Raw genomic sequence first — 12,849 nt, forward strand, 5'->3', positions numbered from 1 at the left:
ATTATGTCCAACTTCCTCTATATGTGATGGCTGTCTTCTCATAGTTAGGTGAACATGTACCTTAGTCTGAGTATATATAACATTGTTGTCTTTTTATGCATCATGTATCATAGTTTTCTCCTTCCAAATCATGAACATTTGCTTCTGTAGCATTGGCATCTATTCTTACTGTGAGAACAATTGATGCTTTTTTACCATAATCATAACCCATAGTATATAGTAGGATAGTGTAGTTGAACACACACTATGGGTCTCTTTGCTCGTGCAGCATAGCTATGAGAATAGGAGACGTCCTATACCCAGGATTGTTGCTCATATACTTATGTTTTCTGAGCATCTGTCATAGTTCTGTCTCATATTCCATGGATTATTTTTTGCAATTTGGACTTAATATCCTATACCAAGTCTCTTTGTTCCTGTAGAGTAATTGTCAATTTTGTATCAATTATTTGACTATTAGCATTTGTCGTGTAATCATACAACATTTAGGGTATACTAAAGAACTTTGGATGTTCAAGCATATATCATGGTTACTATTCATACCACAGCTGATTCTCATGCCCCAGAATCATCTGCTCATGCACCATATTTTCTTACTTATATGCTATGCTTTTCTGAACTGTTAATTTCTGTAAAATGACCATCAACTCTTGTATAGTTACTGAATCATGAATGCCACAGCCCATATATTATATTGACCATAAAAATTGCTTTTTATTCGATGCCTAAGCTACACATTAGAAGAGAAATAATTAAGATTAGAGCAGAGATCAATGAATTAGAAACCAGGAACACAGTAGATCAGATCAACGAAACTAGAAGCTGGTTCTTTGAAAGAATTAATAAGATCGATAAAGCATTGGCCAGACTTATCCAAAAGAAAAGAGAAAGGACCCAAATTAATAAAATTATGAATGAAAGGGGAGAGATCATGACTAACACCAAGGAAATAGAAACAATTATTAGAAATTATTATCAACAACTACATGCCAATAAGCTGAGCAATCAGGATGAAATGGATGCCTTCCTGGAAACTTACAAACTGCTAAGACTGAACCAGGAAGAAATTGACAACCTGAATAGGCCAATAACCAGTAACGAGGTTGAAGCAGTGATCAAAAACCTTCCAAAAAACAAGAGTCCAGGGCCTGATGGATTCCCTGGGGAATTCTACCAAACATTCAAAGAAGAAATAATACCTATTCTACTGAAGCTGTTTCAAAAAATAGAAACAGAAGGAAAGCTTCCAGACTCATTCTATGAGGCCAGCATTACCTTAATCCCCAAACCAGGCAAAGACACCATCAAAAGGGAGAATTTCAGACCAATATCCCTGTTGAATATGGATTCCAAAATTCTCAACAAAATCCTAGCTAATAGGATCCAACAATACATTAAAAGAATCATCTACCACGACCAAGTGGGATTTATCCCTGGGATGCAAAGGTGGTTCAAATTTCACAAATCAATCAATGTGATAGAACATATTAATAAGAGGAGAGAGAAGAACCATATGGTCCTCTCAATTGATGCAGAAAACACATTTGACAAAATACAGCATCCTTTCTTGATTAAAACTCTTCAGAGTATAGGGATAGAGGGAACATTCCTCAAGTTCATAAAATCCATCTATGAAAAACCCACAGCGAGTATCATCTTCAATGGGGAAAAGCTGAGAGCCTTTCCCTTAAGATCAGGAACACGTCAAGGATGCCCACTCTTGCCACTATTGTTCAACATAGTACTAGAAGTCCTACCAACACCAATCAGACAACAAAAAGAAATAAAGGGTATTCAAATTAGCAAAGAAGTCAAACTCTCTCTTTTCGCAGATGACATGATACTTTATGTGGAAAACCCAAAAGACTCCACCCCCAAATTACTAGAACTCATCCAGCAATTCAGTAATGTGGCAGGATACAAAATCAATGCACAGAAATCAGTTGCTTATACACTAATAATGCAACTATAGAAAGAGAAATTAGAGAATTGATTCCATTTACAATAGCACCAAAAACCATAGGATATCTCAGAATAAACCTAACTAAAGAGGTAAAGGATCTATTGGAAGTACAGAACACTCATGAAAGAAATTGAAGACATAAAAAAATGGGAAAATATTCCATGCTCATGGATCGGAAGAATAAACATTGTTAAAATGTCTATGCTACCCAGAGCAATCTATACCTTCAATGCCATCCCGATCAAAATTCCAATGATATTTTTCAAAGTGCTGGAACAAACAATCCTAAAATTTGTATGGAATCAGAAAAGACCCCGAATTGCCAAAGAAATGTTGAAAAAGAAAAACAAAGCTGGGGGTATCACATTGCCTGATTTCAAGCTACATTACAAAGCAGTGATCACCAAGACAGCATGGTACTGGCACAAAAACAGACATATAGACCAATGGAACAGAATAGAGAGCCCAGATATGGACCCTTAACTCTATGGTCAAATGATCTTCGACAAAGGAGGAAAAAATATGCAATGGAAAAAAGACAGTCACTTCAATAAATGGTGCTGGGAAAATTGGACAGCCACATGCAGAAGAATGAAACTCGACCATTCTCTAACACCATACACAAAGATAAACTCAAAATGGATGAAAGACCTCAGTGTGAGACAGGAATCCATCAAAATCCTAGAGGAGGACATAGGCAGTAACCTCTTTGACATTGGCCACAGCAACTTCTTTCAAGATATATCTCCAAAGGCTAGTGAAACAAAAGCAAAAATGAACTTTTGGGACTTCATCAAGATAAAGAGCTTCTTTTTTTTTTTTTTTTTAAGATTCTATTTATTCATTTGAGGCACAGAGATACAGAGAGAGAGAGAGAGAAAGCATGAGCAGGGAGAGAGGCAGAGGCAGAGGGAGAAGCAGGCTCCTCACTGAGCCAGGAACCCCATGTGGGGCTCGATCCCAGAACCCTGTGATCATGACCTGAGCTGAAGGCAGATGCTTAACCATCTGAGCCACCCATGCGCCCCAAGATAAAAAGCTTCTGCACAGCAAAGGAAACAGTCAACAAAACAAAGAATGGAAGATATTTGCAAATGACACTACAGATAAAGGGCTGGTTTCCAAGATCTATAAAGAACTTTTGAAACTCAACACCCAAAAAAGAAATAATCAGGTCAAAAAATGGGCAGAAGATATGAAAAGACACTTCTCTGAAGGAGACATACAAATGGTTAACAGACACATGAAAAAATGTTCATCATCATTTAACCATTAGGGAAATTCAAATCAAAATCACATTGAGATACCACCTTACACCAGTTAGAATGGCAAAAATTGATAAGGCAAGAAACAACAAATGTTGCAGAGGTTGTGGAGAAAGGGGAACCCTCTTACACTGTTGGTGGGAATGCAAGTGGGTACAGCCACTTTGGAAAACAGTGTGAAGGTTCCTCAAAAAATTAAAAATAGAGCTACCCTATGACCCAGCAATTGCACTCCTGGGTATTTACCCCAAAGACACAGATGTAGTGAAAAGAAGGGCCACATGCACCCCAATGTTCATAGCAGTAATGTCTGCAATAGCCAAACTGTGGAAAGAGCCAAGATGCCCTTTAACAGATGAATGGATAAAGAAGATGTGGTCCATATATACAATGGAATATTCCTCAGCCATCAGAAAGGATGAATACCCAACTTTTACATCGATATGGATGGGACTGGAGGAGATTATGCTAAGTGAAATAAATCAAACAGAGAAAGTCAATTATTATATGGTTTCACTTATTTGTCGAACAGAAGGAATAGCATGGAGGACATTAGGAGAAAGAAGGAAAAATGAAGGGCGGAAAATTAGAGGGAGAGATGAATCATGAGAGACTATGGACTCTGAGAAACAAACTGAGGGTTTTAGAGGGGAGGGGGATGGGGGAATGGGTTAGCCCAGTGATGGGTATTAAGGAGGATAGGTACTGCATGGAGCTCTGGGTGTTATATGAAAACAATGAATCGTGGATCACTACGTCAAAAACTAATGATGTATTGTATGGTGACTAACATAACATAATAAAAAAAATTATACAACTAGGCTCAAAAAAAGTAAAAATAGTTATGGTTTTGTAAAAAGAAATTGCTGTTTTTGTAAAACAAAAATTGTCAAATATTGGCAATTTTATATGATACAATCTAATATTATGACTATTTCTATCTGTAATGTGGACATTTCCTCATGTCAGAAGTTCATCTTCTCTAGTATCATAGTTTTCTTTGCCTGTACAATATTCTGTTGAGAGAGACCCATAACTGATATATTAAGAATATGCAGGTTATGACTTGATAAATGAAGAAGCACAAGCCACCCACACGAGGTCAACAGGCAGCTCCCCCATCATCTGAGCTTCCACTTTGGGGAAGCGAAAATCCTTGGGTTGTTTTGATTGGAGATGCAGTTTTAATACATTCATACAAAAGAAGTAAAGTCACAAGGTTTATTTACTTACAAATCCCACCACAGGGAAGTGTAATGAGCTGGGGGAAGGACAGCACTCCCTCCCAGGTCACAAGCTAGCAAGAAATAGAGAGTAGGTTACAGTCACCTATTATTTATCAGGTGGTTGGGGTGGAGATCACTAACTTTTTGTGGGCTCAACTCTAAGTGGTTATTTTAAAACATGCCCTGGGAAAAGCAAAGCAGGAACTTGTAGTGTGTATCCTAAGTTTGGGTCCTTATCTAAATGTCCAGACTCTGGGTATGAGCAAGGTTGCCATATTGTAAAATGTCTAGGCAGCAACTCAAAATAGATGTTTTCTCATCCCAAAAATTCAAGAAGACAATTGAGTATAGAACATAGTGGCTACTTTTTTGGGGGGTGGGATAAATTTAAAAAGACTTGTTCTTCATCTTCTTATCAACCATAATAGCTCTCCAGCATGTATCTGTATTACATATTATTCCCTTGCATAAACTTTCCTTGGAAAAAAATTTTAAAGCCTTTTATTCTCTCTGGAAGTTAAGCCACTGAAATGACTTAAAAAGAGTATGGTGTTGGGTCACAATTAGGTCTCCTTCAAGTGGTCAATGTCTCAGATTCAATGAAGCCATAAGGTTCAGAGATACCAAGAAAGTGCCACTTTATCCTGTTTTCTTAATCCCATGCCTTAGCTAAACATCCACCAGTCCAGAGTTCATAAAATAGCCTTGCACATAGGCAACTCTAAATCACATAATTCTATCATCAGTATAATTTGCTGACATTTTAGGGTCTTCTGTACTAGGAAGATAGACTTGGATTTCTTATGTTGTGGCCCCTACATGGGGCTGACTTTGCCCTCAAATATCTCTTTATGGGGAAACATTACATTCTTATTCTAGAGCGATGGTGTCTCATCATTTTGCATTTTCTCAACCTGATTCAGAGGAAACAGTTCATCTACTCCAAGACCTTTGATCTTTTGGAATATTGCTTAACTATAGAAATGAGAATCAATCCCAAAAATGTTATAAAGAGAGTTCAGGTCTTAATATTATAATATTTCCTACAATATTACACAGTTAACTATGGCAAAGGCATTTGTGAGAGTAAAGATCAAATGGGATTGGGGGAAAATAAAATGAAGACATGAGAGATTATTTTAAACTCTTGGATTATGAAAGAGTAACTAAAGCTGAAAGAAGACAGGGAAAGAGATGAAATTGTAACCTAAGATTCTGAATTACTGATTTAGAGCTCTTTACACTTTCTTGGATGGGCTTTGGTATATTCAAGAAAGGAGTATGTTGGGAATGAATTTTGGTGGCATTTATGAACTGGGGAAAGGGGATTGTCACCTTAATCATTTAGTAACTGGACACTAGGGAAGTTAAATGGCTCTAATAGAATTGCATAAAATATTTTTTTTTTACCTTTTTCTTTTTTGCCTTCCACTCCTTCTCCTTCCTCTTTTCCCTGAACATGGCTCTCACAGGTCTCTCCAAGTTGGTGCCTAAGAAGATGATAATCACACAAATGAGTCACTTCTACACAACCAGCCTTGGGCTTCTTTTCCTGATTAATATTTTTCCTGTAATAACTGGCCAAGGGGAATCAAGACGACAAGAACCTGGAGATTTTGTGAAGCAGGATATTGGCGGGTAAGAACCCTTACCTCCTAGAATAAAAGAAAACTGTGATAAATTCTTGCCTTATACCAAAACTTTTGTTTTTTTTCCTAGATGAACTCAGGTACTCTGGTTCCTGATCCTTTAATATTACATTTTATTTTATTTATTTTATTTTATTTTTTGAGCTATATTTCAATTTATTTCTTTTTTAATTTAAATTCAATTAAGGAGGGCATGTGATGTGATGAGCACCGGGTGTTATATGAAACTAATCAATCATTGAACACTACACCCAAAACTAACGATGTAGTATATATGGGCTAATTGAATTTACATTGTATTTAAAAAAAACATCATCCAAGCTCAGACTCTCAAGGTAGAAAGAGATCTCAAAGGTCTTCTTGAGCAAGTCCCTAGTTCATGTTTAAATTCCCTCTGTAACATCTTAAAAGCAGTTCTCTCCATCCATTTACACTCAGTTTTTTTTTTCTCTCTTAGATCTCCAACTTGTCCCTTATTATTGTCTCTGTTCCATTAGCATTTAAATGTGATCAAGAACCTCCCATGTTAAATTTGAAAATCTGCCTTCCAAATAGTGCCTTAAGTCTTTCCTCCTCTTCACAGTCCTACTTCCTGAAACAGCAGTTTTCTTTACTGTCTGTACTTACTCACCTCTCATCCATTCTTCCAGTGCTGCTGTCTGACTTCCAACCTCATGACTCTAAAGCAATTTCTGCAACCGAGATAGCCAATGTTGGCTCTGTTACTAAAATGAACACTTGTCTGTTCTTTTATTACTCAACTTTTTAAAAAACTTTTTTAGTAGCATGTGGCAACATTCAACATTGTTGATTCTCCCCTCCCTCCTTAACTCCTTTTTTATTATGAAATAAAATACACACATATATAAACATGAATAAAATATAAATATGTGGTTTAAGAACAATTCTTTCTTTTACTTCAGAGACATCACAATTCCCTGTTTCTTAGATTAAGTTCTCTAGAAGCAGGGCCTGAGACAAGGATTCAAAAACAAATAATTTATAGAGAGTGCTCTCAGAAAAACTTGTAAGGAAGCAAGGAAAGCAAGATGGGGAAGGGAGGAAAGTAAAGCAAAGATGTGATTTCACTTGAAGTGTAGCCTCCATTTGACCCCATGGGGATGAATGGCACTACAGATTTGGCCCACCTCAGACAAGGGGCTGGACTTCTGTAGCCTCTTCCTAATCAGCCATTGTCTGTGGGCTAACTGGAGGAAGGCAGAACCTCCCAGGCATTTTAAGGAAAGGTGGCTTCCTTCAGCCAATGTTAATACTCTGAAGTAGTAGAGGGACAGTTTCCCTGGCCCAGTAAAAGAGATCTGGACACAGTACCAGCAGTAAATACTACATCTGATTTTCTTCATACTTTTATGGCTGTGCTCTCTTTAGAATTTTCCACAATATTACACAGCTGTATTAAAGGCCTTTGTGATATAAAGATCTTTTGTAGTATTTTTGGTAATCTTTTCCTTTCTTCACTCATGTGTTGGTGTTTTTCTTTGTTTTGTTCTAGGTGTTCTTACCATACAGACTCTGAGTGATTTAATCTATTCCCATGACATCATAACCTTCTATATATACCAATGACTTTCATCTCAGTTATCATTCCTAACTTCTTTTGAGTGTCATACCTCTATATTCAACATCTATTGAACATGTCTACTTGGCTACCCATAAACTCCTTAAACTAAGTATGTCCAAATTAGTTTCATCATCTCCATCTCCCTCCCCTACTCTTAACAACAACAAAAAAACAATGAACATGATATGCTTGTCTCCCATTTTCCTTGTTTTAGTCAATAACAGCTCTATGCACCCCATTGTTCAAGCCAGAAACTGGGAATCATCTTTGCTAATTTTCTACCCTTTACTTTCTAGATTGAATTATTTTCCAAGGTATGTAATTACTACCCCCCCCCCACATCTTTTGGATTCATCTACTTTTCCCCAACTTTCCAGCTACCACCTTAGTTTAATCCAATATTGTCATCCACTTGGACTACTACAAAAGTCTCTAGTTGGTCTTACTTCCTGAAGTCTTGCTCCCACCCAAACTAACCTCTACTCTGTAGCCAATATTTTTGTAACCCAGCCTCTACCCATCTTGGCAGCCTTGTTTCTTAGTCCTCCTGTCCCCAAACTCTGTGTTCCTCAGCTGTATTAAACTTCTTTTGATTTTAAAACCCCATCTCTTTCAGAGAATATTATTAATAACAATGATCCTCTTAAGCCTTGAAATATTTAAGTATCATGCAGGATATTTTATTCTTTGGTGGTGGCTTTTGTGTTATTGTTTTACACTTGGCTACTACCCCATATTCTTGAAAGTATTAGGACTTGTTCCTAATTATTTTTGCAGGGTTATCTTAATACATGCTGAGTCTTTCCATCTATCAGAAATTTCAAAATAATTTCCGAGGCTGAGGGCTACAGAACTGGACTAATATGTCCTTAGAAACTTGGGCAATGAGGCCCTTTTTGTTCTTTACTCCAGTCTGGAAAAACAGGCTAATTCTGTTTTATTAACTTCTTATGTATCTGATTTCACTGGGCTATGATAGATGGTCTAAATAAGATGGAAATTCTAAATAAATGAGCTTTATTTTTTCAAGTCTTAAAGCCTTTTAAATTTTAACTCTGAGAATAAAGTTCTCTAAGAATGTATTGCATCTTTTCTTATAATCTTAAATAAAAATTTTGAACACAATAGTCCTTTCTCTTTGTAACTTTATGATCATCATAAAGAACATTCATTATGTTAATTCTATATTTGTATTTGTGCGTGTGTGTGTGTGTCTCCATGCTCATTGTTAGTTGCAGCCTCTCCTGTTTACACTGGTTTGTTTACATCCTATTGGTGCCTAGAAAATCAGATAGCCAAACCTTTTAGTAATTATATTAAAGAGGACTTCAAGAGATCCTCCTTGAAAAAGCCAAAGTAGTGCTAGATTTAATATAAGGGAATTAGAAACTTTTTTTTGGGGGGGGTTACCTTCTTCCAAGTCCAGGGCAATTCATGCTTTGGAAGGATGAGACTACTGAAACCCTGGCTCTATTTTATTTATTTATTTATTATTTATTTATTTTTATTTTTTTTTAATTCTTATGTTAATCCCCATACATTACATCATTAGTTTTAGATGAAGTGTTCCATGATTCATTGTTTGTGCATAACACCCAGTGCTCCATGCAGAATGTGCCCTCCTCAATACCCACCACCAGGCTAACCCATCCTCCCACCCCCCTCCCCTCTAGAACCCTGTTTGTTTTTCAGAGTCCATCGTCTCTCATGGTTCATCTACCCCTCCGATTTCCCCCGCTTCATTCTTCCCCTCCCGCTACCTTCTTCTTCTTCTTTTTTTTTTCTTATGAAACCCTGGCTCTAAATATTAGGATTGGCACTGTATTTGTATTTGCTAGAAATAAAAAACCAATACAACTTACAACTATGTGGTATATGCTGGTAGTTCTGATACTTAGCAGAGCTGCTTCTTTTTGTCTGCTTGTTTTCATACCTTTGTAATGATGTTCTTTGTGTGTTGAAAAAATCCATTTGCTGCATTATTTTATCCACTTTTTTTCAAGTTTTTATTTAAATTCCAGTTAGTTAGTTCTACCATACAGTGTAATAATAGTTTCAGGTATAGAATTTAGTGATTCATCACTTACAAAGAACACCCACTGCTCATCACAAGTGTCCTCCTTAATCCCCATCACCTATTTAACCCATCCCCCACACCTTCCTTCCAGTAACCATCAGTGTGTTCTCTATAGTTAAGAGTCTGTTTTATGGTTTGCCTCTCTCTTTTTTTCCCCTATGTTCATCTCTTTTGTTTCTTAAATTCCACATATGAGTGAAATGATATGGTATTTGTCTTTCTCTCACTGACTTATTTCACTTTACATAATGCACTCTAGCTCCATCCACATCTTCACAAATGACAAGATTTCATTCTTTTATGTCTGAATAATGTATTGTGTGTGTGTGTGTGTGTATACTGCTTCTTTATCCATTTATCAGTTGATTGAAATTTGGGCTCTTGATATAATGAGCACTGGATGTTATATACAACTGATGAATCACTTAACTCTATCTCTGAAACTAACAACACACTATATGTTAATTAATTAAATTTAAATAAACAAATGTAGGCTCTTTCCATAATTGGGCTACTGTTGATAATGCCACTAAAATGGGATGCATGTGTCCCTTTGAATCAGTATTTTCATATCCTTTGGATAGATACCTAGTAGTGCAATTGCTGGGTTGTAGGGTAGTTCTATTTTTAACTTTTTGAGGAACCACCATACTGTTTTCCAGAGTGGCTGCACCAGTTTGCATTCCTACCAATAGTGTAAGAGGGTTCCCCTTTTTCCACATGCTTACCAACATCTATTGATTGCTTTGTTGTTAACTTTAGCCATTCTGACAGGTGTGAGGTGATATTTCATGGTAGTTTTGGTTTGTATTTCACTGAAGATGAGTGATATTGAGCATCTTTTCATGTTTCTACCACCCATCTGGATGTCCTCTTTGGAAAAAATGTCTATTCATGTCTTCTGTGCATTTCTTAACTGGATTATTTGTTTTTTGGTGTGTTAAGTTTGATAAGTTCTTCATAGATTTTGGATACTAACCCTTTATCAGATATATCATTTGCAACTATCTTCTCCCATTCCAAAGGTTGCCTCTCAGTTTTGTTGATTGTTTCCTTTGCTGTGCAGAAGCTTTTTATCTTGGTGAAGTCCCAATGGTTTATTTTTGCTTTTGTTTCCCTTGCCTCTGGAGATGTATCTAGTAAGAAGTTGCTGCATCCAAGTTCAAAGAGGTTGTTGCCTGTATTCTCTAGGATTTTGATGATTTCCTATTTCACACTTAGGTCTTTTATCCATTTTGAATTTATTTTATTGTAGGGTGTAAAAAAGTGGTCCAATTTCTTTCTGCATTTGGCTGTCCAGTTTTCACAACACCATTTGTTGAAGACGTTTTTCCATTGGATATTTCCTGTTTTGTCAAAGATTAGTAGATCATACAGTTGTGGGTCTGTTTCTGGGTTGTCTGTTCTGTTCCATTGATCCATGTGTCTGTTTTTGTGCCAGTAGCATACTGTTTGATGACTACAGCTTTGTATTCAAGCTCTTTGGTAAGAGCTTGAAATCTGGAATCATGATGCCTCCAGTTTTGCTTTCCTTTTTCAAGATTGCTTTGGCTATTTGGGAACTTTTGTGGTTCCATACAAATTTTAGGATTTTTTTTAAGGATAGTTTGTTCTAGCTCTATGAAAAAGGCTGGTGATATTTTGATAGGGATTGCATTAAATGTGTAGATTGCTTTGGGTAGTATAGACATTTTTTTTTTTTTTTAAACAAAGTTCTCCCATATGTAATTCTGAATCACTGGTAGTTTTGCAGAAATCTAATTTTTTTTTTAAAGATTTTATTTATTTATTTGACAGAGAGAGACACAGCAAGAGAGGGAACACAAGCAGGGGGAGTGGGAGAGGGAGAAGCAGGCTCCCTGCAGAGCAGGGAGCCCGATGTGGGACTCGATCCCAGGACCCTGGGATCATGACCTGAGCCGAAGGCAGTCGCTTAACCAACTGAGCCACCCAGGTGCCCTGTAGTATAGACATTTTAATAATATGTGTTATTCCAATTCATGAGTATGGAATGTTTTTCCATTTCTTTGTGTCATCTTCAGTTTCTTTCATAAGTGTTCTATAGTTTTCAGAGTACAGATCTTTTAGCTCTTTGGTTAGGTTTGTTCCTAGGTATCTTATGGTTTTTGGTGCCATAATTATAAATGGGATCAATTACTTGACTTCTTTTTCTGCTGCTTCATTATCAGTGTATAAAAATCAACCGATTTCTGAACACTGATTTTTATCTTGCAGCTTTACTGAATTCGTGTATCAGTTCTAGCAATTTTTTGGTGGAATCTTTGGGTTTTCTACATAGAATATCATGTCATCTGCAAATAGTGAAAGTTTGACTTCTCCCTTTCTGATTTGGATGCCTTTTATTTCTTTTTTGTTGTCTGATTGCTGAGGCTAAGATTTCCAGGGCTATGTTAAATAGTAATGGTAAGAGTGTACATCCTTGTCTTGTTTCTGACTGTAGGTAATAGGCTCTCAGTTTTTCCCCATTGAGGATGATATTAGCTATGGATATTTCATATATGGCCTTTATGATGTTGAGGTATGTTCCCTCTATCCCTACTTTGTTGAGGGTTTTTAATCAAGAATGGACGCTCTACTTTGTCAAATGCTTTTTCTACATCTGTTCAAAGGATGATATGGTTCTTATCCTTACTTTTGTTAATGTTGCTTATGATGTTGATTGAGTTGTAAATATTGAACCACCCTTGCCACCCAGGAATAAATCCCACTTGATAGTGGTGAATGATTCTTTTAATGTACTGTTGGATTCAATTTCCTACTATTGAGACTTTTTGCATCCATGTTTATCAGGGATATTGACCCATAATTCTCTTTTTTAGTGGGGCCTTTGTCTGGTTTTAGAATCAAGGTAATGCTGGCCTCATAGAATGGTTTTGGAAGTTTTTTTCCATTTCTATTTTTAGAACATTTTAGGAGAATAGGTATTAAGTCTTCTTTAAATGTCTGGTAGAATTCCCCTAGGAAGCCATCTGGCCATGGACTGTTGTTTGTTGGGAGATTTTTGATTACTGATTCAATTTCTTTGTGGTTATCAGTTGGTGAAAGTGTTCTATTTCTTCCTGTTTC

At 36.6% G+C, this 12,849-nt stretch overlaps 1 protein-coding gene across 1 annotated transcript in view; it reads left to right on the forward strand.

Annotated features, from left to right (window-relative positions):
• Positions 1-12,849, forward strand: part of GABRA3 (gamma-aminobutyric acid type A receptor subunit alpha3) — a 368,385-nt gene that overhangs the window by 108,165 nt on the left and 247,371 nt on the right. The window contains exon 2 of the mRNA XM_035011687.1: positions 5,916-6,092. Coding sequence (XP_034867578.1) covers positions 5,953-6,092 — 140 coding nt within the window. The 5' untranslated portion in view covers positions 5,916-5,952. The remainder of the gene's footprint in view (positions 1-5,915; positions 6,093-12,849) is intronic.

The sequence above is a fragment of the Mirounga leonina genome, unplaced genomic scaffold, assembly GCF_011800145.1.
Source record: "Mirounga leonina isolate KUSES-001 unplaced genomic scaffold, KU_Mleo_1.0 Mir_101799, whole genome shotgun sequence".
In the NCBI taxonomy this organism is placed as follows: Eukaryota; Metazoa; Chordata; class Mammalia; order Carnivora; family Phocidae; genus Mirounga; species Mirounga leonina.